The sequence below is a fragment of the Ranitomeya variabilis genome, chromosome 4 (assembly GCF_051348905.1).
Source record: "Ranitomeya variabilis isolate aRanVar5 chromosome 4, aRanVar5.hap1, whole genome shotgun sequence".
Taxonomy (NCBI): Eukaryota; Metazoa; Chordata; class Amphibia; order Anura; family Dendrobatidae; genus Ranitomeya; species Ranitomeya variabilis.
This window is the reverse complement of record NC_135235.1, coordinates 537,977,307-538,004,220: the sequence shown is the minus strand read 5'-3', so window position 1 is coordinate 538,004,220 and position 26,914 is coordinate 537,977,307. Positions and strand designations below refer to the sequence as shown.

The 26,914-nt window shown below is 44.7% G+C and overlaps 1 protein-coding gene across 2 annotated transcripts in view; it reads left to right on the top strand.

The window, feature by feature from the left end:
• Window positions 1–9,296, top strand: part of JUP (junction plakoglobin) — a 58,482-nt gene extending 49,186 nt beyond the window's left edge. For both annotated transcript variants that reach the window (XM_077252473.1, XM_077252472.1), the window contains exons 9-15: window positions 54–209; window positions 959–1,078; window positions 3,205–3,355; window positions 3,434–3,555; window positions 3,692–3,731; window positions 6,465–6,613; window positions 7,411–9,296. In XM_077252473.1, coding sequence (XP_077108588.1) covers window positions 54–209; window positions 959–1,078; window positions 3,205–3,355; window positions 3,434–3,555; window positions 3,692–3,731; window positions 6,465–6,598 — 723 coding nt within the window. In that variant the 3' untranslated portion in view covers window positions 6,599–6,613; window positions 7,411–9,296. The remainder of the gene's footprint in view (window positions 1–53; window positions 210–958; window positions 1,079–3,204; window positions 3,356–3,433; window positions 3,556–3,691; window positions 3,732–6,464; window positions 6,614–7,410) is intronic.
• The last annotated feature ends 17,618 nt before the right edge of the window (window positions 9,297–26,914 follow it).

Below are 26,914 nucleotides of genomic sequence, written 5' to 3'. Positions count from 1 at the left end.
TTCAGGCTGTTTTTTCTCTTGTAATCTTTAATTGTCATTTGTCAAATTTACAGGCAACCATTGGCTTGATAAGAAACCTGGCGCTGTGTCCTGCCAATCACGCCCCGCTTCATGATGCCGGGGTCATCCCCCGTCTGGTGCAGTTGCTGGTTAAAGCTCACCAGGATGCACAGAGACACGCAGCGTCAGGAACCCAGCAGCCGTACACGGTGAGTTCAGGGGGTCGTCATATGGCGGTGCCATGTTTTGTTGCATGCTGGACATACAGGGCACTGGTTTTTGGATGGGTTGTAAGCTGTGATATGCCAATGGGCCACAACAGATTAGACCAGTCCCTGTGTAGTCATCACTGTCTGAAGAAAGCAGCTGCCGGATATCCGTGTTTATTCTATCTGGTTTGGCAGATATGAAATCCACCCATCCCAGTATGTAGGACCCACTGTGGCTTTCAAGATTGTATTTGGGGGAGGGGAGTTGCCTAAATAGTGTTGGGTTGTTAGAGAGACTTAAGGGAGTTGTACATGATCAGAAAAACATGGCAGATATTAAGGAAGGATGGAGCATGTTGGACTTAGGCATGGGCCCATATATTGGCCCTTTGATGAAGGCATCTGGAGGGCTAGAATGTAATTTTGCCTTTCCTTGTACCCCTCTTGCATCGGTGCCGTCCTCTCCATGCTGCACCTTTAGTTCTGTGGACATTGGAGATCCGTGGCATGTCTTTGCTGCCAGGATTACACTTATGCTGCCGGTCTCCTTTGTGCCGAAATATTTTATTCAGGGGCGAGCCGTAGTCTCGATCACATCCCCAAGTACAAACATCCTGAATGTTGTCACCGTCCCTTACTTCTGACAACATGAATTTTTCATGTCCAGCCATTCTCTTGATTCATGGTGCTAAGTAGAGTGGAAAACGTTCCGGTTAGTCGTCATCGGCTGTCATATACTATTTCCCCAGGATGGTGTCAGAATGGAGGAGATTGTGGAAGGCTGCACCGGAGCCCTGCACATCTTGGCCCGCGAGCCCATGAATCGCATGGAAATCTACAGACTCAACACCATTCCCTTGTTTGTACAGGTACTGATGCGTGATTCACTTGTGACGGGACTGGTGGGTGCACAGGTTGGGGTTCACATATTTATTTGATTCATAAAGGCCAAGTGGTCCATATGCCCCATTGAGGTGTGTCCATATGTAATACAGCGGGGCGGAATCTCCTGTTCAGTATTCCACTGTTAGAACTAAGGTTAGCGCTTAAAGGGGGCGACCTATGGTCTTATCCAAGCACGTTCACCCATCACTACTTACTGACAGGTTTTCTTTAATATACTGTTATCATCCAGCTGGCCAACTTTAGGCCCAGAGTACAGACTGTCATAAAATGGCCTTTCGTCTGCTAAGGGGTTAAAGGGCAGATTGTGGGGAATTTGGCCTTTGCTGCCAAAATTTGGATAGTATGGAATGTAGAATAATGGACTTCCATGTGTTTGATCTATCCTCACGGGCTTGTCATTTCGAGTAGGGAACATGAAATGGCATATCAAAAAGCAAAATTTTAATATGCTCTAAAACATTGTCCTACCTGCCTCGCGCCACTCCCAAGAACTGGCTAATGGGGCCGTATGAAATTAGGAATACAGCGCCACTCTTGTCCATGGCCGTGTGTGGTATTGCGCTTCACCTGAATAAAGCTGTAATATTAGGCACAGCCCATAATGGCGCAGTCTCTAGAAAAAAATTCCTTTTTAGTTATCTGGATATTTAACCTTGGCTATAACGTATTGCAGTAAGGAGTGTCATACGGTTTATTAAACCCCGAGGTGTCTGCTCTCAGCCATAAAAAGATGGTGTCCTCCGATGGTGGTTTATTGCTATAGAATAGAAATCCCGTCCCCAAGAGCAGGTTGTGCTGATGCTGAATAGTCACCGCACTACGCGCCCTTTTCCTGACCTTGGCCATTAGGCCCGGCGTGATGGCTGCTGGAATCCTCCACGTAGGCAATAAATGCTGACAAATGTGGCAGCCGCTCTGCAGAGGAAGTGTTGTGCGGCCGTGGTCCCTGGATATTCCAGCGCTGGCCGCTGCACGCTGTAATTGATTAGTATAGAAGAATACTGCCTCATTAATTAGTCATTTGTGCATCTAATTGCTCCATTAACTTGATCTATATTTCCGGGATGTCGATGGGCAGAGTTACAGTTAAAACCGAGGTTTCTTCAGTGAGACATGGAGGATCAATACGCGGTGTATGAGATCTGTGTATATAGTGTATACAACCCCTAATGCTCCACCGGAGCCAGTACAGTGGGGGATGGGAGGTGGGCTAAGCGCCTATAGGAATTATTCACTGTCGTCTGATTTACTGCTCCGGCACATACCATACATATATGGACAGGAGTGTACAGTGGGCACCCTGGGCAGTTGACAATAGCTCTAAAAGGGCTAAAGTTAAAGACCTGAAAAAATGATAAATATAGAGATATCTATCTATCATAATAAATATATATATATATATATATATATATATATATATATATATATATATATATATATATATATATATATATATATATACACATATATATACACATACATATACACATACATATACACATACATATACACATACATATACACATACATATACACATACATATACACATACATATACACATACATACATACATACATACATACATACATACATACATACATACATACATACATACACACTAGGAGTCTCCTCTTATTGTGCCTAAATGTATTAAATGAAAGGCGTGGGAACGCTCAGCTATTTAATGTGTTTGGGGGTCTCAAAACTCTCCTCTTTCCCATTGAAAGTAACATGAACACCTGACTGAAACAGTCCGAAGAAGTAATACCGCCACACAGTGCTGACATAACACTGATCCTGCTATGAATCCTACCCCAGAGTGTGATGGAGTCCACTGGATTTTTGACCCTCCTAAAATCCACGCCTAGGCTAAATAAAAGTAGCTATAAATAATACTGCCACACAGAGCTCAAATAACACTGATTTACAACCTAGTAGTTAATCATTCTGAATTGTCTGAAGTCCACAGGGTATTGGCCCCTTTTACCCTCCTTTATACTGGTGGCGTATATAATCCCGTATATGCGTGCAGGCAGAGGCTTTGTGATCGCGGTCCTTACTAACACGATGGCTTCTGATTCCATACAGCTCCTATACTCCCCAGTAGAGAACATCCAGAGAGTGGCGGCAGGAGTGCTGTGCGAGCTGGCTCAGGACAAAGAGGCCGCCGAGACCATTGATGCGGAGGGAGCCTCTGCCCCACTTATGGAGCTCCTGCATTCCCGTAACGAGGGCACAGGTGAGACTCGTGGGGTTTTTGCCGTGTGACCTCCTGTGGTTGCAGAGCAGCTAACCTTAGTTTCTCCTTCTTGCCCAGCCACCTATGCCGCTGCTGTCCTGTTCCGGATCTCTGAGGACAAGAACCCTGATTACAGGAAGAGAGTGTCTGTGGAACTGACGAATGCAATCTTCCGCCAGGACCCCGCAGCCTGGGACGCGGTAAGTAATCGGAGCTCCTCTAGACTGGCTGCTATTCCTATTCGTAAGACTAGGGTTTTCCATGCACGTCCCATCTGCAGATCATGGCATCGGGGCTGTATGGGTTAAACTGACAATTTTCATTGTTCTCTTGTAGGCTCAAAGCATGATCCCCATTGGAGACCCTTACCCAGATGGTAAGTTACGGAGCCTATTCTTTGTAGCCCCGCTTCCGCTGTCAGAGAAGAACAGCTCTTTTTTCTATTGAGACTTTACATTAAAGGGGCTAGTTCACAGGCTATACCCATTTTCATATTCTAGATTAACTCCTTAAAGACTATTTTGTTTTTGTGTGGCGAGCTGACTGTTTTATATTAATTTTAGTTGTTTTTTTTTTTACTTGATGAGGGTCAGAGGGGATGATTCAAATTTTTATATTTAACTTTTCAGTTTTCTTCTTTCTGTTTTAACCCCTTTGACAGAGCCCTTTTGTGTTTTTCGCTCCCCTTCTTCAGAGCCATAACTTTTTTTTTTTTTATACAGCCATGTGAGGGCTTGTTTTTTTTGGGGGGGACGAGTTGTACTTTTGAACGACACCATTTGTTTTACTATATCGTGTACTCTAAACGGGGGGAAAAAAATCCAAGTGCGGTGAAATTGCAAAAAAGGGCAATTCCACAACTGGTTTTTGGATTATTTTGTTTTACCATATTCACCAAATGCTAAAACTGACCTGCCATTATGATTCTCCAGGTCATTACGAGTTCATAGACACCTAACATGTCTAGGTGTTTTTGTTTTTTCTGTTTTTTTTATTTAAGTGGTGAAAAAAAAATCCAAATTGCGTCATTTTCCGAGACCTGTAGCATCTACATTTTTCGTAATGTCGGGTCGGGTGAGGGTTTATTTTTTTGCACGTCGAGCTGACCTTTTTATTGATTCAATTTTGGTGCAGATACGTTTTTTTGACCACCTGTTACTGCATTGTAATGCAATATTGCGGCGACCGAAAAAAGTAATTCTGGCATTCTGACTTTTCTTTTTCTCACTCGCGATCAGATTAATTCATTTTTTTATATTGATAAATCGGGCGATTCTGAATGCAGCGATACCAAATATGTGTTTGATTTTTTTTTTATTATTTTTTTTTATTATTTTGAATGGGGCGAAAGAGGGGTGATTTGAACTTTTATATCGTTTTTTTATTTTTAAAAACTTTTTTTTTTTTTTACTTTGGACATGCTTCAATAGTCTCAATTGGATACTAGAAGCTGCCATAACCAGATCGGCTCTGCTACATTCAGGCAATGATCAGATCGCCTGTATGTAGCAGAATTACTGACTTGGTATGAGCGCCGACCACCGGGCGGCACTCATAGTAATCCGGCAGTGACAACCATAGATGTCTGCTGGAGACCTCTAGTTGTCATGCAGACCCATCAGTGACCCACGATCACGTGATGGGGTCACAGATGGGCGGGATTTCCTGCACGCTGGCTGGAAGCGTATGTTAAATGCCACTGTCAGAATTTGACATTAACATTTAACGGGTTAACAGCTGCGGGTGGATCGCGATTCCACCTGCGGCTCTCAGGGGCACATGTCAGAGCTGGCCTATGGAGGTCACTCTTTGGCTACCAAGATGGCAGTGATGGGTACATTCAGTAGGCCACCGATTTCCATGACAACTCATTGGTCCCCCACAATCAAGTCATGGTGGGGGAAATGGGAGCTCATGTGCTCGATTACCGGTGCACATTTCATTTAAAAGTCAATGGCATAGACTGACTGCGGAATTTAAGTGGTTAACAGCAGCGAGTGGAACTGAGCTCTTTTGCATGCTGCGGTTAACAACTTAAATGCTGCAGTCAGTCTATTCCAGTGACATTTTGAGGAGCTGCACATGATAGAGCACAGAGGCTCCCATCAGTACTTACAGTGGCTTGCTAAGTGTTTAAACCCCCCTCGCACGCCCCCTTGATTTTGTACCTATTTTGTTACATTACAACTTGAGTCTTTAAATATTTTTGTAATCCGTTTTGTGTGTGATGCATCAGCACTAAATAGGTTTAAATAAGCGAAATAGTAATAATCCAACCAAGTTGTGTCCCCTCATGGAATCAAAACCTATGACTTGATTCACAACTAGATATCCAGATTCAAATTTGTATTGATCAATAACAAAAGTAACAGAAAAATACAAGTAGTGTTGGTGGCCCTCTGTAGTGTTGGTGGCCCTCTGTAGTGTTGGTGGCCCTCTGTAGTGTTGGTGGCCCTCTGTAGTGTTGGTGGCCCTCTGTAGTGTTGGTGGCCCTCTGTAGTGTTGGTGGCCCTCTGTAGTGTTGGTGGCCCTCTGGTGCAAATGTAAGTTTCTGAAGTTAATGATTTCTTATTGTGCTGATGCCCTCTGCTGGTGACTTGTGGTAATGCACTTTATAAATTACTTACCTTTTCCTCTATACAATCCAAGAAGTGTCATTTCTCCTTGCGGAGAGTGACATGTTAAGCATGTCAAGATGAGGAGACTTAAAGCCGCAATGCTCCTCTGGGAAATATCCAAATTGTCTCTTCAGAGAGGAAGAGGGCTAGAACTCTAGTGCCACCTATTGGAAGTAGCAATCCTAACAGTCAATGTCGACCCTTTAACGAGCCTTGTCACATGACTTGGGATAAAAGCCAAACCAGAATCTCAAGCAATTTAGATTCTGGTTTGGCTTTTATCCTAAGTCATGTGACAAGGCTTGTTAAAGGGTCGACATTGACTGTTAGGATTGCTACTTCCAATAGGTGGCACTAGAGTTCTAGCCCTCTTCCTCTCTGAAGAGACAATTTGCATTCCTCTATACAATGAAATCATTATCTCCATTTCTCATATTTTTTTTATTGGTCTTCTGTATTATACACTTTACGCGACTATTCAATCCTTGCAGAAATGGAGAATTATCGTGCCATGTACCCTGATGACATGCAAGCAGACCACATGGGAGATATGGACCCAGACTATGGCATGGATGGCTACAGTGACCATGGAAGGCTGGCATACAATGAAAACATTATGTCCTGAATCCACACGCTCAAGGTTTGTAGGCAGGGGCTGATGCTCTTAGGTCGTGTTCACATGTTGCGGAATCTGGACCGCAAATCCGCATCACTTGACAGCGCACAAGTAAATGGTGCTTTCAAAGTCCCGGAAAAAAAATCCACATGAAAATAAATAAATGATTTCAAATCTCCAGTATGCTCGTTATTATGCAGATATTGCCCTACTCGAGGCTTGGAAATCCGCAGCCAAATACCAATTAACACCTGTGGATTAGTTGTGGAACATTAGTGTGAACACGGCCTTAGTCCAAAGTTGTGATCTGTAGAGTCAAATTTAAAGGGAATTTTTTCTGTCTTTTCACGATTTCTAGAAGTAAATGACCAAATTACGGTGTCTGTATACTTCAGCTGTCGGTTAGCCCCATTCACACACGTGGTTTTTCTGAATAGTGAGACTAGGCCCTGTTTAATCCTGATATCCCCTAACACATCGGGATATCACACAGGGATACCTGAATGGCCCCATACACATCAGCCAACGCATGGCGGCATCGGGTGAGCACTGAGTGAACACACGAACGTACATGCACGCACGCACGCACACATGTGGACACACACGCACGCAATACGTAGTTATATTGTACTTGGCAGTGATGGCATTCTATAGTGTTATTTGGGCACTATTGTGTATAGGGGCTGTATCGGGCACTGTACGGTATATGGGGAGTGATGGGGGGCCGTAGTCCATAGATGGACTGGTCCAGTATGGCTTTCTTTGTTATCTGATCCTGTTTTTTTTTTTGTTTTTTTTGTTTTTTCTGTTTTCCCCTCTAGAGCCTCACTGTGGAAGAATACAATCCAGCCCGAAGTGCCTACAAAGACCCTGCCCCTGCACCTCTTACCTTGATTGTCTCCCTTTTTAAGAGAAGCTTTTATTTAGACTTTTGCATGGGGGTCTTTTTTTTTTTTTAAATATTTTCTAACCATTGGGGATTTTGCTTTTAGGGGGCGGTGTATTAAACCCTTATCTGCCAGGCCTTGAAGTTGATACACTGCTCTGCTCCATGCTCCTTTTTAAATCTTTTTGCATTGGCCTCAAGTGTTTTGTTTTTTTTTTCTAGAGATTTATAAATATATTCTTTTTTTTTTTTTTTTAAATAATTTTAATATGCTGAAAGCTTCTCCTCTGCTCTTGCAGTACATTTCCACTATTTAGGAGCTGTAACGCAAGGTTGTTTCGTCTGCCCATTTCCCCACCTTCTGTAGTGCTTTGTGCCCCCCATAGCGACACATGTAAGACTTGGCACACGCTTATTGCTGTCCTCCTTGTCTACACACAGCCATGCAGTGTCACTACAGTGGTTGAGGGAGTGTTTTTTTTTCTTTTTTTTTTTTTGGGGGGGGGGGGGGGTTATTTTTTTTTTAAGCTGGGTTATTGGCTTTTTGTGAATATAGCCCACATTTAAGACTTAACTCAGATTTTCTTGCTGGTTCTCTGTTTATACAGCTCGTCCTTTGACACTGTGGAAATTTTAAAGTGGAAAAACTTTAGAAAAAAATAAAATTTTCATTTAAAAAAAAAAAAAAAAGCAAAAAACCTTGTTTTTTTTTTTTTTTTTCTTTTTTCAATGTTTGCTAATGCATTATTGTCCAGTTGTGATTGATGGGTCCATTTGTTTTGTTATAACAGTCATCTCAAACACACACACCCGGTTTGCTTTAAGGGTTGTCTGCTAGAAATAGCGCCACATCCGTCCGTTGGTCGTGTCTGGTATTGCAGCTCAGCTCTATTGAAGTGAATGGGACAGAGCTGTAATACCACATACAACCTGTGTGCAGGTGTGGCGCTGTTCTTGGAACATAACAGCCATGTTCTTTTCTATTCCCAGACAACCGTTATAAAAATATCCATATCAAGTAGATTAGTATGGGATATAAATATGTATCATACTTATCTGCTAATATAAAAAAAAAAAAAGGTGGGGGTGTTGTAGGGTTTTTTTTTTTGTTTTTTTTTAATTCACACAATTATCACTTTGCATTTTTTTTTTTACTAGACTAAAAATGGATCCTTTCCTTGATGTACGAGACGCAACTGTAAAGTTTATTTCTTTTATTTGTAAGAAACAGGAAAAAATATTAACTATTTTTTAATACAGTCTTTCATTACCAAAATATAGAGCATATTGAGAAAGCGCAGCAGATCAGTAGCCCGGCCCAGTACTAGATGGTTACTTTTTTTTTTTTTTCCTTTATATTCATATATTGTGCAAGTGCTACTGCTTATCACCATGTTGGAGACTTTAGAATTTCTTTATTTTTTTTTTTTTTTAATCTTTGATAGTAATGGAAATGTATAGTAAAAAAACCTGTTAACACGTAAGTGTGCGAGTAATGTAAGAATCTTCATATTTTTATGATTTTTTTTTTTTTTCCTCAATGTCGTGTGAAGCCTAACACCCTGCACTTGGACAAAAAGTGGAATCCCAAGGTGGTTGTCTTGTGTGTGGGCAAAAGGTGCACTTTAAAGCCTATTTTTCCTCTTAAAGTAATACCTGGACTATTAAAAGTATTGCCGTACTATCTCCGAGCGTGATGTTTGAGTTCAGAAATGCACATTATATTAGTAACTTGTGGAAATGTTTTTGACCATGTATATACATTCCCCTATTCAGTTTCATATGAATCTGTTTTGGCAATAAATCTAATCTGCTGCTTTGTGTTCGACTTTTTTTTTATTTTTTATTTTTTACTTTTTTTTTTTTTTTTTTTTTTCATTCATGGTTATGGTTGAATGAAACTTGGAAAATGCTTATCTTTATACTGTAATATTTGTATAGACGCAAAGCAGCTAATAAAACAAATTTAAAAAAAAATGTGTTTTGTGTGTTTCACTTAATACATGATAATTTCCATCCCAGACTGGACCAACAGGGCACAGGCTTAGGGCACAGGCTTATATAGAGGCCCAAATTATTATGCTTTGCAAAATCGGTTGTGAATCAAATACTTATTTTCCCCACTGTCCATCCACCTCTTGGTGCCACTCGGCTCAGTAAGCAGGTGTGCATATTGCTATACTTACTGTATTTTTCGGACTATAAGACGCACCTCAAATCTTCAGGAGGAAAGTGGGGGAAAAAAAATGAATGCGTGAAATGGAGGTCTGTCTTTCAGTCCTGAATTCAGCTTACCCGGGGGGATCGGCAGCGGCATCACAGGGGGGGGGGGGGTTTGGTTTTCCGGCAATGATATGACCCAGACTGGTGCATCGGTTCGGCGGTGCAGGGGCTAGTGTGACATTTGTGAAAGCCCGGAGCCCACGCACATCTATTGCTGCGATGCAGTGGTCTCTGGGAAATCCCAGGCTGGTGGTGCAGGGGCTCCGGCAACATTTTGTGAAAGCCTGAAACCCCCTCACTTCTATTGCCTCGATGCTGTGGCCTCCAGGAAAATGACCGCCGGAGGCTGAGCATGTGCAGATTGAGATCTCAGCGGGCATTTTCCCAGAGGCCACAGTATCGAGGCAATAGAAGTGCGGGGCTTCGGGCTTTCACAAAATGTCGCAGGAGCCCCTCACACTGCTGTACCAGCTGCACCAGGCTGGGATGGGAACAGCGTTGGACCACCGGAAGACTCGTCCGACTCCTGCTGCCATCACACTAACTGAAAGTACATTCTGACTATAAGACCACCCCCGTTTTCCCCAAAAAATTTTGGGGAAAAAAGTGCGTCTTGTAGTCTGAAAAATACGGTATTTATAGCACCAATATATTCTGCAGCGCTGTACAGAGTTGGTCACCTTTCAGATCAGTCCATATACCCAATCTAATGCTTCCATATGTCAGGCATGGAAACTAATTGGGGCTAATTTAAGAGGAAATCAATAAACATAAGGCCTCGTTCACACGTCACAGATTTCCTCTCATTTGCCAAAAAAAAAAATAACAGTATTCAGCACACTGGGGGTAAAAAACAATGTTCATCAGCGTTCGGGCAGGATCAGTTTTTTACCATCTGTTTCCCTTCATTTTTGTGTTTTATTTTATTTTTGGACGGAAAAAACAAAAAACTTGTGCACAACACCATAGACCAGTGGTCCCCAAGCTTTCTGCTCGAGAGAGACAGATCCAGCTAGGAGAGAGGGTCACAAGCCACAGCCAGCTCCTGCCCCACTCATAGTAGTGGCAACCAAAGTCCCCTATACGGGTATAATAACCAATGGTTTTCTACAGCCACAGTGTTATCCTGTCTCAATTTTACCATACTTAGTTTATCTCTAAACCCCTAAGACCAGTGTATGGGCATCCAGATCTGCTCTCCTATGCAGGGCTACTCACAAAATTCACCATTCTGTGTCGTACTCTTCATACCCATTAGCTAGATCTTGAGCTAATGCACCAAGTCGGCAGACAGCCTGTGACCCGCGGGTTGGGGACCCCTGCCATAGACTATAGCAGGTACAAGTTCTAGCTGTGAGAAACAGAACTCTGGTTTAAAGTTGACATTTTGAAAGAGCATTTAGTATGTATTATTTATGTTTTGTACAGTCCTTGGTTGGGTTTATTGGCCTATTATAATCAATGGGTCTCTGAATACAACAGAACATAGATGCCATCCAAGTGCTTTCCATCCTTTGGGTAGGAGAAGCTTAGAATGTTTTTTTCCTTACAAGAAAAACTAATGTCACACTGAGGGGGGAAAAAGGGCACGCACGCAAACATGTCAGAAAAAACATTGCACAATAGCAATAAGGGAACTGCTACAGATTTTTTTTTTTTTATTATGCTTTGCTTTTATACGTTATCTTATTCTGCAGCACTTCATGTACATTATCACTGACCCCAATGGGGCTCATAATCTAAATTCTCTATCAGTCAGTATGTATTTGGAATGTGGGAGGAAACCCACGCAAACACAGGGAGAACATACAAACTCCTTGCAGATGTTGTCCTTGGTGGGATTTGAACATAGGACCCCAGCGCTGCAACAGTGCTAACCACTGAGCCACCGTGCTGTTGGAATCCACCCTACAGTTGATTTCCAAACTGTTACTACCCAGAACTGCTAGCTTCATAATTAAATACCAAAATCTTATCAGATGATAATCATCCAGAAACTCAGGTTGACAAAGAAGTGCATAATGCATAGCAGACCTCAAGCACATTCACACCAGATTAGTTTGTAATGGTCGGGGGGCACATTATCAAATTCTTAATGTGACACCGTTTCCTTTCCCTTCCTTCACATACAACGGCACTTTCCCAGTGTTCATGGACACAGACACCGTTCTTGAAATGAAGATAAACGCAGACTGCTTCGACCCTAAGGACAACTCCATTTTCTTTCTGCAACCTGACGTAAGAGAGCTCCTGCTACCACCCCTCTGTTCCCCGCTACCTGACTGTCTTGGATCCAGCTTGTAGACAAGGCTGTCCCAGTCCCAGCATGTTTAGAGTCCCCAAATTTTTTCTGCTGCCCTCATTGTTTCTATTCTTCTGTGTGCGCCACACACACCTTTCTCTTATTGTCTAGACCAGGGGTCCCCAACCTGTAGCTCGGGAACCACATGTGGCTCGCGGTCCCATGAATTGTGGCTCACGGCTGTCTGCCAGCTTGGTGCATTTGCTCCAGGTCTAGCAAACAGGTATGAAGAGTACATCTCAAAATGGTGAATTTTTGAGTAGCCCTGCACAGAAAAGCAGATCTGGATGCACATATACTGGTCTTAGGGGTTTAGAGATGTTTTAGGTATGGAGGATGATATTACCTGTTAGAGGAGGGTCTTGAAGCTGGATGTGACAGTGTGTTGGGAGTCCTTGATGGGAGAATACTGAATTGGGGCATTGTGGTAACCCCTAGATCTCAGTGTACTGCTTTGGAGTGATTTCTGTGGAAAAGCTTCGATTATCATTATACCCGTAATGGGGGCTTTGGTTGACACTATGTTGAGGGCGACAGGAGCAGGATGTTGCTCATGACCCCCCTCTCAGTGCTGAATGTGGCTCTCTAGGTCAAAAAGGTTGGGGACTGCTGGTCTAGACTCTAGAACAGGGGTCTCAAACTGCATTCCTCGTGGGCCGCAAACCTTGTGTGTTTTCAAGATTTCTTTAGCATTGCACAAGGTGCTGTAATCATTATGTGTGTAGGTGATTAAATTATCACCTGTGCAGTACAAGGAAATCCTGAAAACATGACCGGTTTGCGGCCCTTGAGGAATGCAGTTTGAGACCTCTGCTCTAGAACATCTCCCTCTTTGCTTCAGATGGAACCTAAAATCTCTCAGTAATCCCTCAGTCTAAGGCCGGGATCACACATGCGAGAAATACGTCCAAGTCTCGCATGGTAATACCCGGCTCTGCCCCCGTCACTCAGGAGCGGAGAGTGCGGCCGCATAGCAATACATGCAGCCGCACGCTCCGCTCCAGAGCGACAGCGGCAATGCCGGGTATTACCATGCGAGACTCAGACGTATTTCTCGCATGTGTGATCCCGGCCTAACTCCCACCTAATGGCTGGCCTATTGGGTTACGGTTACCTATATCCTGTACTAACAGGATAGAACAGTCATCTTAACTGTAACCCATGACTGCCATATAATGGGCATATCATAAATAGCACATTTTATGATGAAATACAGTTACAAAGATTGAGAGGAGTGGGAATCCTCGACTACCCCCTCACTTCCTCCTATTCTTTAAAGATTGCCGTCCTCTGCAATACAGGCCTATAAAAAGGAGGGTTAATGCAATAAAACCTTTTTAAATCACTCTAAGATTATTGAACTGCTGTTTTGATCATGACGTCTTCTTACGAACGACAGCCCATCTCGGTTAAAGGCCCTGGAAACTAGAACAAAACAGTCCATACTTTTTTATGAACAAGTCACGCAGTCTCTAAGACAAGCTGGAACTGGTCCTACAAGGAACAAAGTAGGCAGTCCATTTTTTTAAACTACTTCACCGCCAGGCCTTCTTGGCAAGAACCCCGGATGTGAGCAGTGGCCATAGAATGACAGTCCTTATTTTGTGCACCTGCCTTTTTCATTCTAGTAGAAAAAGGTGCAACAAAAATAAAGTTTAAGCCAATTTGGCTACAACGGGCTTCTCAGCCCCGAGGGTATTTTCTTTCCACACAACAGCAACAGGCCAGTCTGGCCTATGAGAGTTTGGGAGAACTAAGCCCCTTCCCTTCACGGGGGAATCAACAGGCCACATGATCATTTAAGGAACAGTCCATTTTTAGGACACAAACAAGGGGGTCACCTTAAAGACAGGTCCCACGAGATATGACTCGCCTCCAGCCGTACAAAAACCAGGGGAAAAAAGGCATTTCTTCACTTTCTCTGCTCCATGAAGGCAGCCCGAACAGTGGGGGACGAAGGTCTTCACCACTTCCATGGCTGATCAGGGTATTTCACTGTCTCTGGATCCAGCATGAAGCCATCAGCTCGCATGCCGCCATTGTCCACCTGAGCTGTACCATACATGGTGATCTGGCAGCGTTGGATCACCTGCAGAGCTGTGGCCCCTAACGCAGCTTGCTTTTGTCGTCCTGCCTTTTCCAAAAGTGCCGACTCCTCTTCTGGGGGACCTGAGACTGTGGTTTGTTTGAGCTGATTTTTTTTTGGCCCACAGAGGGATCTGACCACTATTCAATGGGCCACAAGTGACCTTCTCTTCACTGGGAGTTTTCACATTCTCCTGAAGATATCCTCCAGCTTGAGGAACCTGGGCAAACCTTTTCTTTTGTCTGATGCCGGTAAACCAGCAGCAATATCCTTGTCTGCGGTTTTGAAACATTTTTTGAATACTCACAAAGGAGACACCAGAGGCTTCACTTTCTGTGGGATAGAGAAGTTGGGGACCACAGAAGAAAATTACGAACTAGGGCGTCCTTTTGGATTTTTTCACTTGGTACTAGAATACCGCATAGTCTGAACTATAGACAGGACTTGATCCTACAGTACTTAATTCTCATATTTACTTCCATGATGCCTTTTGCTATTGGTATGCCTCATTGTTCTTAATTGTATGTATTACATATGGATTTATGTCTGTAAATGTTCATTTATATGTTTAGCATGTTACTTATTTGTAAGAAGTCTTTTGTAAGATATATTTGTACAGCTACTGCAGTGATTTCACTTAAGGTCATTAACCTGATTGAAACAAGCTGGGTGAACCCACCCGGAGTTCTATAAGAACTTTTCAGTACATATCCACACTAGCCATGAATCAGGCGTTTGTCGAAACGCATAGGCTAATGTTGCTTTAGTGCTTTGAAACACCCGCCAGGGCCGTGGGGTACTTGGTACTGGGTCCGTTACTTAAAGGGATGTGTCACAGCGGCGACCCGGTCTGTGGCCCTAGGCGCCCACGTTAAAGGAAATGTCTTTAAAGGGGTTTTTGAAATAAAGGAAGTTTGTGACGCCACCTGTGGTGTTCCGTCAGGGATGACCGACGTTGCTTTAAGGGGTCCACTGGGGTGATGTTATGGCAGCTGGGATGGTATAGCTTCCCACAGGTGAAGCTGGGTCCCCAGGGCTCCCAGTGTAGTAGATGAAGATGGTTAGTGGTGCGATAAAGAATGGAGGACACAGGTTTGCAGTCTCTTTACCTGGTTTACTGATGGTAGCAGGCAGCCCCAATCCAGGGCATCAGATCACAGGTATAAGCAGGGTCCGGCCGGCTTGGAAGCGAGTTCAGAGTCCCCTTTAACCAGGTGGAGTTAAAAGACTTCCTTTTAGCGCAGTGGTATTATAGTTCCCTACTGCCTAAGGCTTCTGGCAAGGTCCTCTCAGTTCTCTCTGTTCCCCTTTTAGGTAGGACTCAAACCCATATGACAGATGACTCGAGCCTTTTTACAGGGTCTCTATCACGACCCGGGCTCTATGTGTCACTGTGTCTCTTGGGTGTTAGGGCGGACAGGCTACGTGTAGTTTAGCTGTCCTACCGGTTTCTGCTGTGCCTCCTAGAGCAGAGTTGTCAAACTGCATTCCTCGAGGGCCGCCAACAGGTCATGTTTTCAGGATTTCCTTGTATTGCACAGGTGATAATTTAATCACCTGCACAGAATGATTTCAGCACCTTGTGGAATGCTAAGGAAATCCTGAAAACATGACCTGTTGGCGGCCCTCGAGGAATGCAGTTTGACACCTCTGTCCTAGAGTACGACACAACCTCGGTATCTGTGCTCTATCAAGGAGGTAGCCCAGTCGTAGCTAATCTCCCTTGTTGTCACTCTCCTGTGCTTCGCTCTCCGACACATTAGCTAAAGGCTGTTCTTCTGTATCTCGCTATCTAGGAGCTATAGCACCTCAGGCTGTACGGCCCCTCCCCCGTCCTTCTGCCTCAGACTGCTCCAGTCTGCTGTCCGGCAACAATTGTCTAATTCTTCCCAACTGCCTAGCAACTAACTCCTCATCCTGACCAGAGAGAGCAGCTCCCCCTAAGGTGTAGAGCTCCCCCTTCTGGCCTGGAGTCAGAACAGTGTTGTATGTGCTGATTACCTGTCAAAAGGGAATCCTCCATCGCTTCCAAGCGTGACATCACTCTCCCCGTGAGGAAAGCAATGCCACTGTGTCAACCAGGACCCCGGGGCGTGTCAGCTACATGCTGTAATGTGTTGATGTTCACTGTATATTTTTTATGGTACACCATTGGAATATATTTTTTAATTATATCCAGCCCCCCGCTGGATTACTCTTCAGGTTTGGAAACTTTTTCTGGGTTTCATCAGCCCTATTCTTCTGGGCTTGGAGCCTGGCCTTCCGCTTGGCCAGCTGTGCCTCCCACTCCTCAATATCGGAGTCCTTATAGGGCTGGACCAGTGCTGCCATTTACCAGACCTTGCTACACCAGCACTTTACAAAGTCCATTATCTCCCCTTCATATAAACTATGGAGCCAGGGAAGGAGAAACTTCCGTTTGACTGCGCTGTGGTTCACATAGACTTGTCTTGTGTGAACTCCTCCTTGAGGAAGCCGAATCCTTTGTCTAATTCGAAACACGTCACATGCCCCTAGCATGTGCATCCTCGACGGTCCTTCCCGGTCAAAACTAGATCCCTCTAGCCCCGCAAGTAGATATCAATCCACTTATGTTATTCAGTGACATCCGGACGCCATGGGGGCCGAGCCATTTACAGAGCTCATGGAAGTTGAGCAAAGGGGCTCCCCACTGGCGCCAATCACACCAAATCCAACTCAAGTGATAGTCTTCGGCTGTGGCCCCTGGAGTTATGATTCGAAGCATTTCCTCTACTCCCGATGCTCCTTTACCAAGGTTTTGGTGGATGTTTGTGACGAGCTCTCGCTGCAAATTTTTTGTTTTCTCACAATGCACCATCCTGTGGTGATCCTTCTTTCTTACGTGCTGCAGTGAGTGGCTGTGTCTTGTCCCTCACCGTTCCCTTCTGGTGAGTTAAGCTCTGCCTCTTCCTGAGCCGGCCAGCTCACACGGTCACCGAGTTGCTTGTCACTCTGAGCAGCGCCATCTTCGGCCGCTCCCCCTGCACACAATGGGCTGTTCTTCATCTTAAATCGCACCCTTCTGGGTTGAACCTTGGCTATTGGACATCCCCTCCTTAGGAACGGCCTCCCAGTGGGTTGGGGTTGTTTCGCAGCTTGGTGCGCCTTGTCCGACCAAGACAAGTCAGTCTTCTCCACCTGAGACTTCCAGTTGCCACCATCTTGGGGCCCACATTGCTGGCCACCATCTTGGGATCACTGCTGTCATCCGCTATCTTGGGTCGTATGTACTCCATTAATTTTGATTCTTTTCGTTTATGTTCAGCCGCTCCACCTGCACCAAGGGCATTTTTTCTGAGGTCCATATTCGGCATTCTTTTGTTCACGCCACAGGTCCTGTTCACCCCACTATTTGGATGCGAGGACTTCACATCCTGCCGACTACGCCAAATGTAACGGGCAGCAGCCATGGTCAGGGGCACATTATCTAATTCTTCTTCACCCCGGCCCGCTACAGAAATAGGTGTATGTGTGTGCCGTGGTGACTCAATGGAGGAGATCTCCATACTCAATTCTGTCCCGCCATCCTGGGCACCATTTCTGTTTGTCTTCAGAGGGAGATAACCACACAAGTTTGTTACATTCAGTAACAGAGAATAACGTGACAGTTTTCTTTCTCTTCCTTCACATACAACGGCACTTTCCCTGAGATAATGGACACAGACATCGTTCTTGAAATGAAGATTAACACAGAATGCTTTGACCCTGGTCCTGCTAGTACCCTACTGTTCCCGCTACCTGACTCTCTTGGATCCAACTTGCAGATAAGGCTGTCCCAGTCCCAGCATGTTTATGGAGTCCTAAATTGGCCTCTTCAGGTAAGGCTACTTTCACACTAGCGTTTGCTGTACGTCGCAATGCGTCGTTTAGGAGAAAAAACGTATCCTGCAAAGTTGTCTGGGTACAATTGGCAACCAAGCCCCAGGGAACTGTATTTGTCATTGCTCCATGTAATTTCATAATTATTATTATTATTATACATTTTTTATAGCGCCATTTATTCCATGGCGCTTTACATGTGAAAAGGGGGCAAATATAGACAAATACAATAAACATGAGCAAAAACCAAGGCACTAACAGGTACAGAAGGAGGGCGAACCCTGCCCGCGAGGGCTCATAGTCTGCAGGGGATGGGTGAGGATACACTAGGAGAGGGTAGAGCTGGTCGTGCAGCAGTTCAGTATGTTGAGGATCACTGCAGGCTGTAGGTTTGTCAGAAGAGGTGAGTCTTCAGGTTCTTTTTGAAGGTTTCCGTGGTAGGTGAAAGTCTGATGTGTTGGGGTAGAGAGTTCCAGAGTATGGGGGAAGCACGCGAGAAGTCTTGAATGCGGTTGTGGGAAAAAGAGATAAGAGGGGAGTAGAGAAGGAGATCTTGGAAGGATTGAAGGTTGCGTGTAGGTAAGTACCGGGAACAGGGCCAGGGCAGGCAGACGTCTGGGGCCCCCACCTACAAAGGGGGCCCCCTGCATCTGCAGCCCCTTTATGAAGTGCCCAAAGGGTGTACAGCAGTGAATAATGGTGTGCATTGCTCTGTTGTTCCTGATTGTCTCTCCCAAACCCCCCTTGAGACTCCCTCAGTGCAGTGATTTACTCACTGTGGACCTGGAGCTCTGTGCTGATTGCTGTAGGATCAGGTTTCACAGTTACAACAAAGTGGAGCTGGCCTGCTTTCCAGAGGACTCTCATTTTGTCCTACTAAGGCCCTGGATAAAACTGAACTCTGCAGTGATATGGAACATTTTTTCAGGAGACTGCGCCTGAGGGAATATTTCAATCAATGATACAGAAGATTCAGAACCCACCTGGACTGAAGGAAAAGGGATCCTAACAACAAAGAAGAGGTCAGACTGGACACCTCGACCTGGACAAAACCCTCATTTGGATAAATATATAGACTCCTTCAGACATTTGATAAAATCTACCATCATAGATACTAACAGGAGGCAAGCATCCAACATCAGTGCCCAGGAGAGAAAGACCATACAGTCTCTGAAAACCAACAAAGAAATCATCATTAAACCTGCTGACAAGGGAGGTGCAATAGTCATGATGAACACATCAGACTATATGAAGGAAGCACACAACTTATGGACACACGCCACTACAAAAAATTGGAGTCGGATCCTACACAGGACTATTACAAGGAACTAAACAAGTTGGTATCTTGTCTGCCTGACAAATCCACAAGAGCCGATGACCTGATACCAGAAAGTCCAAGAACAGGGATATTCTACATGCTTCCCAAAATCCACAAATCTGGAAACCCAGGAAGACCAATTATTTCATGTGTGCGCACCCTTATTGAGCAGGTATCTGGATGGGTAGAGGGTATTCTTAAATCCCTGGTAAAGGATATACCCGGCTTCATTCAGGATACAACTGACCTATTGAATAAACTATCAGCAATAGGTCCTCTACCAGAAGGAACCATCCTGACCACCATGGATGTGGAATCTTTGTACTCCAATATCCCATACCAGGATGGATTAAATGTCTGCAAATTCTTCCTGGAAAACACAGGGACTGATGCGGATTCTCTGGTGAAACTTATAAAATTCATCCTCACCCACAATTACTTTGAATTTGACAACAAGATCTATCTACAGGAGACTGGCACAGCAATGGGAAGCAATATGGCTCCACAGTATGCAAATCTTTTCATGGCCAAGCTTGAAAGCGACTTTTTGTCCTCATGTCCCATCAGGCCTCTGGCCTACTACCGCTACATTGATGATATTTTAATCATTTGGACGGAGTCTGAGCTACAGCTAAAGACTTTCCCTGAACAGTTTAATCAATTTCATCCCACCATCAGCTTGACACTCAACTACTCCTGTACTGAAATTACCTTTTTGGACACCATCATTAACCTACAGAACAATAAAATAGAGACTCCCTGTATCAGAAGCCAATCGACCGTCCAAAATACCTTAAATGGGACAGTTTCCATCCAAAACACATAAAAAACTCTATTGTCTACAGCCAAGCCATCAGATACAATCGTATCCAACCCCATGGATAGAGATCAACACCTTGGTCACCTCAGAAAGACCTTTTTGAATCAGGGCTACCATCCAAGAACAATTGAAAACCAGATCACAAGAGCCACCAGAATATGAAGGAATCACCTGCTACATTACAAAGCTAAAGAAGAAAATAACCGGGTACCTCTAGTAGTTACCTACAATCCAAATCTGGAGGTGCTAAGGGGAGCTGCACAGAAATTACAAGCTTTACTACAAAAAGATGCCCGCTTACAATCCATTTTTCCAGACCCCCACTACTGTGTTTTAGGCAGCCCCCAAATCTAAGAAGCATCATTGTCAGAAGCTCCCTGTCCTCTCCAACAACTGCAGGAACCTTTCTTTGCAACCAGAAAAAATGTAAAACCTGTCCATTTATAATGACCACGGACAAGATAAAGATCCCCAATTCACTTCAGGACAACAAGATCCCAGGTACCTTCAGCTGCATCACATCTAATGTGGTGTACTTAATTATTTGTACTAAATGTCCAACTGGGGGTCTGTATGATGGGGAGACAGGGAAAAAACTGAGAACAAGGATAAATTCTCACCGCCATACAATAAAAGAAAAAAGAATGGATCTACCTGTGGCCAAACATTTTTGTATGCCTGATCATAGCACCATGGACCTGAAATTACTTGTATTGAAAGGCAGCTTCAAATCTTAGAGAGACAGGAGAATCTGGAAGTATAAACTTATGATGACCTTTGACACACAGTGCAGGAATGAATGTGTCGCATGGATTTATGTCTTTTTACATCAATTAAGGAATTTGCACTTCAGACCATGTGGGGTCATCATAACAGAACCAGACCCCAATCAGAGGACAACAAAACATTCACTCCTAATCTAGGAACTTTCCAATAATTATGGACACAACTGTTTATCACTTATCACTCTCCCATAATGACAGTTCTGTGCTGTGTTGTGTATAAATATGTGATTCTTCAGAATTTGCTTTAGTCTGTGCCTGATGAAGAGACCTGAGTAGTCTCGAAAGCTTGCAATTTGTTACCATCTTTTCAGTTAGCCATTAAAAGGTATCAACCACTGAGGACTCTCAATTCTAAATATTTTACAGTCACATACAGCAGCCATCAGCATGGGCTCTGACCACAGTCACTAAATCACTTCTTGTAATCTGGCAGGGCGACCTCCTGTCACTACTGTCTGGATGACACAAGACAGGAATCTTGTCTGCTGAATCAGGGTATTTATTATATAGAAATAAATGAATTCCCATGTGAAATAATAAGGGTAAACCATACACATATATAGTACAGGTGTGCATATGAACCAGCGTTTTTGGTGCATTTTTTTTTTCTTTTTTTTGCAGCCAAAGCCTGCTCTCTTTGCAGTAAAAACACTGCTTTTAAAACACCCATTTTTTAGGGTTTGTGCAAACAATCTGGAAATGGCAGGACCTCTGGACGCAGCAGACAGGGGCGTAACTACCCCCAGGGGCCTGGCAGGTCAGAGCAGTGGCGTATCCGGGGAGGCAGCCGGGGCATGTGCCCCGGGCGCAGCTGACAGGGGGGCGCCAGCGGGCCTGATGATGCGGCGGTCCAAGGAGGGGGTTGGCAAAGCCAGGGAGCGGGGGCTGTCTAATTATATTCACCTACTCCTGGCGCGGTCCCTGCAGGTCCCTGGCTGCCCGGTGCCCCGGCTTCTTCCTGTACTGAGGGGTCACATGGTACCGCTCATTACAGTAATAAATATGCGGCTCCACCTCCCATAGGGGTGGAGCCGCATATTCATTACTGTAATGAGCGGTAACGGTGACCGCTCACTACAGGAAGAAGCAGCAGCGCCAGAGAAGCAGGGACTGCACCGTGACAGGAGCAGGTGAGTATAACGGGGAGGGGAGCGCTGCGCGATATTCACCTGCTCCTTGTTCCGGGCACCGCTCTGTCTTCAGCGTCTTCTGCAGTGACGCTGAGGTCAGAGGGCGCGATGACGTAGTTATTGCGCGCCTTCTGCCTGACCGTCAGTGCAGAGGATGCGGAAAATGGAGCGGTGAATGGAACGAGGAGCGGTGAATATTGAAAGTGCCGGGGGCCTGAGCGACGGAGAGTTGAGTATGTGATTTTTTTTTTTTTAATCGCAGCAACAGCATATGGGGCAAGTGTCTGTATGGGGCCATAACGTTTGTGCAGCATTATATGGGGGCCATAATGTTTGTGCAGCACTATATGGGGGCCATAATGTTTGTGCAGCACTATATGGGGGCCATAACGTTTGTGCAGCACTATATGGGGGCCATAACGTTTGTGCAGCACAATATGGGGGCCATAATGTTTGTGCAGCACTATATGGGGGCCATAATGTTTGTGCAGCACTATATGGGGGCCATAACGTTTGTGCAGCACTATATGGGGGCCATAACATTTGTGCGGGCCATAACGTTTGTGCAGCACTATATGGGGGCCATAACGTTTGTGCTGCACTATATGGGGCCATAACATTTGTGCAGCACTATATGGGGCATGTGTCCGTATGGAGCATCTTATGGGGCCATAATCAACGTTTCTGCAGCATTATATTGGGCAAATGTGTCTATGGACGATCTTATGGGGCCATTATTAACCCCTTCATGACCGTGGGATTTTCCGTTTTCCGTATTCGTTTTTCACTCCCCTCCTTCCCAGAGCCATAACTTTTTTATTTTTCCGTCAATTTGGCCATGTGAGGGCTTATTTTTTGCGGGACGAGTTGTACTTTTGAACGACATCATTGGTTTTACCATGTCATGTACTAGAAAATGGGAAAAAAATTCCAAGTGCGGTGAAATTGCAAAAAAAGTGCAATCCCACACTTGTTTTTTGCTTGGCTTTTTTGCTAGGTTCACTAAATGCTAAAACTGACCTGCCATTATGATTCTCCAGGTCAGTACGAGTTCATAGACACCTAACATGACTAGGTTATTTTTCACCTAAGTGGTGAAAAAAAATTCCAAACTTTGCTAAAAAAAAGAAAAAAAATTGCGCCATTTTCCAATACTCGTAGAGTCTCCATTTTTCGTGATCTGGGGTCAGGTGAGGGCTTATTTTTTGCGTGTCGAGCTGGCGTTTTTAATGATACCATTTTGGTGCAGATACGTTCTTTTGATCACCCGTTATTGCATTTTAATGCAATGTCACGGCGACCAAAAAAACGTAATTCTGGCGTTTCGGATTTTTTTCTCATTACGCCGTTTAGCGATCAGGTTAATGCTTTTTTTTTTATTGATAGATCGGGCGATTCTGAATGCGGCGATACCAAATATGTGTATGGTTTGATTTTTTTTTTAATTGATTTATTTTGATTGGGGCGAAAGGGGGGTGATTTAAACTTTTATGTTTTTTTTATTTTTTTCACATTTTTTTTAACTTTTTGTTTTACTTTTGCCATGCTTCAATAGCCTCCATGGGAGGCTAGAAGATGGCACAACTCGATCGCCTCTGCTACATAACAGCGATCATCAGATCGCTGCTATGCAGCAGAAAATCAGGTGTGCTGTGAGCACCGACCACAGGGTGGCGCTCACAGCTGCCAGAGATCAGTAACCATAGAGGTCTCAAGGACCTCTATGGTTACAATACTGAAGCATCGCCGACCCCCGATCATGTGACAGGGGTCGGCGATGACGTCATTTCCGGCCGCCCGGCCGGATGCGGTAGTTAAATGCCGCTGTCTGCGTTTGACAGCGGCATTTAACTAGTTAATAGCGGCGGGTGAATCGCGATTTCACCCGCCGATATTGCGGGCACATGTCAGCTGTTCAAAACAGCTGACATGTCCCGGCTTTGATGCGGGCTCACCGCGGACCCCTGCATCAAAGCAGGGGACCTGACGTCGGACGTACTATCCCGTCCCACGTCAGGAAGGGGTTAACCTTTTAATTACTGCTATATGGAGCACTATGAGGAGTGTATTTTAATATATGGAGGACTATGAGGAGTGTATTATACTATAAGGAGGACTATGGGGGTGCATTATACTTCTTATATGGATCCCCAGGAGTTTTATGTTAGCCCCTGATGAGTATAATGGTTTTATTTTCTTTTATACATTACATAACAATGGTAGTACAGGGGACAAATATATCCCAGGATGGGGCACCGGATAGTTATTCAACTGAGGTCACACTATGCAACTTTGCAATAAAGCTATAGTGTGCAAAATGAATGGGGAAAATATGAATTTGGGAGGAAAATATTTTGGCGTGGGGGGGGCCCATTTGAAAGTTCACACCGGGGCCCATAACTTTGTAGTTACGCCACTGGCAGCAGACGTGTGCTGCGTCCAAAGTGCTGCCAAGTTTTGAACGCAGGTGATTCCGCATGTGTCCATTGAACCTTGCGGAATCACCGCGTCCAATACATTGCACGAGTGAGATTTCTCTTGCGGAGACTCGTGTCTATGCAAGATAAATTGAAATGCTGGGGTGTGGAGAGTCGCGCCGCATGTCCATCTCTGCGGGTGAAGTGCGGGTGTCAGTGCACGCATAGTAGAGATGGAATTTCTTGAAATCCCATCCACTATACTGTAACATCTGGCCGCTGCGGGTTGGACGCTGCACAAGTACACAACAGCCGACCCGCAGCGTTTACTGACTGTGGACACATACCCTTAGAGCTTTTGCTGTTTGTCTGTTTTTTACAGTATGCATTTTGTCTACAGTACATGTTTAATAAAGTTAGTGTTATTCACAAAAAACGCAGGGAAAAACAACGTTGCGACATTTGCAGCATTGCTTTCTATGGGTGAAAAAATTGCTGAAAGAAGTGACATGCTGTAAATTTAAAAAACGCAGTTGTGAAATTCAGTCAGGAAAAAATAAAACGGTGTGCAGGAGATTTCTGAAAATCTCAGTTTTTGCTTGTGCTGTAAAATGCTGTAAACTTCTTATTTGCAGAAGAAAAAGCTGCAAAAATTCTGCATATGAACATGGCGAAAAGCTGCTTTTTAAAGTGCCAGCAAAACATAGGAGATGTCCGAAATCTCCTGAATGTGCTTTGTTTTTTTTTCTGACTGGATTTCAGAACTCTAGCGCTTTTTAAATCTGTAGCGTGTCACTTCTTTCAGTGTGTTTTCACCCGTAGAAAGCAATGAAAGATTAAAAAAGCTGCAGATATTGCAACGGCATTTTTCGCTGCAATTTCTTTAAGTGGTTTTAGTGAATTAAACGATTAGGTCTTGTTCTCATGTTCAGTATTTGGTCAGTATTTGTAATGCAGAAACAGCAGTGGAACAATGAGCAACACATCACCACTTGTGTATTTCTCACCCTCCTGGTTTTGGCTTACAAATACTGATGTGAAAAACTGACCAAATACTCAACGTGTGAATGTGACCTTAAACATACTGTAGGCAAAGCAAACATCCTCACATTTTTACTGCCAATAGAAAAGGTTTTGGCTACTGAAAAAAAGCTGCATGTGAACATAGCCATAGCATTTCAGAGTAAGACTATCTCTGGTGTTACATAGGACTGCAGGTGACATCTACTACATTATCTGTACTCAGAGAGTTATCACTGTGTTATCTGCAGTGTTAAAAAAAAAAAATTAAGGGGGTTGGGGGGCAACTCTATGTCTTGGGGCTTGGGCCCCCAATCTTTTCTGACCCTAGCAACGCCCCTGCGTACAGCTAATAGTGGCAGACCCATTGGCCGATATAAGGCCCTAAATATGGGGGCCACAGTGCGAGCACTGGCTCCAGGCCCCTCCACCAAATGTATCCGCATCCTGCTAAATTTTTTGTGTGATTTTACATGTTAGCATTTGGGGCCCAATTTTAAACTTTTGCCTAAAACCGGCCCTGACCGGAAGACCATGTCACAGATGTATGCAGGAGACAGGTTGTGGATGGCTTTGTATGTCATAGTAAGGGTTTTGAACCGGAGTCTCTGGACGATAGGAAGCCAGTGAAGGGCTTTGCATAGAGGAGAAACTGGGGAATAGTGAGGAGACAGGTAGATTAGTCGGACAACAGAGTGTAGGATGGATTGGAGTGGTGCCAGAGTGCTAGAGGGGAGGCCAGAGAGTAGGAAGTTGAAATAGTCAAGACGGGAAATGATAAGGGCGTGCACTACTGTTTTGGGGGTTTTGTGGTCAAGAAATGCGCAGATTCGGGAAATATTTTTGAGTTTGAGATGGCAGGAGGAGGCAAGGGCTTGTGGAGCGGCCCCCAAACGCAGGGCAGCGGGGTACTCGGTACCGGGTCCCTCAGTCCTGGGGATGTCACGGTGGCCTGACCCGGTCCGTGGCCCTGCTAAGGGGCGCCCAATTAAATATGTAGGTGACGGTGTAGGTCGCAGTAAATAACGAAGACACAGGGTTGCAGTCTCTTTACCTTTTTACTGAAGGCTTCGGCATCCGCAATCCAGAGCACTGCTAACAGGGCTGGCTGAGACCGGCCAGTCCGAAGGAACATCCAGAGTTCCCTTTACAGGTGGAAATCAGTGGCCTTCCTACCAGCGCCTGTGTGTTGTACTACTTCCCTGCTGAGCACCACGGGATAGTCCTCACAACTGTCGTGTATGTTTCTGTTCTTTCTCTCTCCGTCCCCCAGATGATATGGATAGGACGCACCCGTATGACGGGGTAGGCCTGGAGTTATTTTATAGGGACCCTAGAGACGCCCCTCTCCCACAATTGCCTCCGTTGTCTTCGTTAGGTGTAAAGGTGAGACAGCCAACCTAAAGTTACCTGCCCTGCTGTAGTTCAAAGTAAAGCGTAGAATCTATTACTTCCTCGGCATTCCGGCCGCCGGCTACGCGCCTCAGAAGGATGTTGC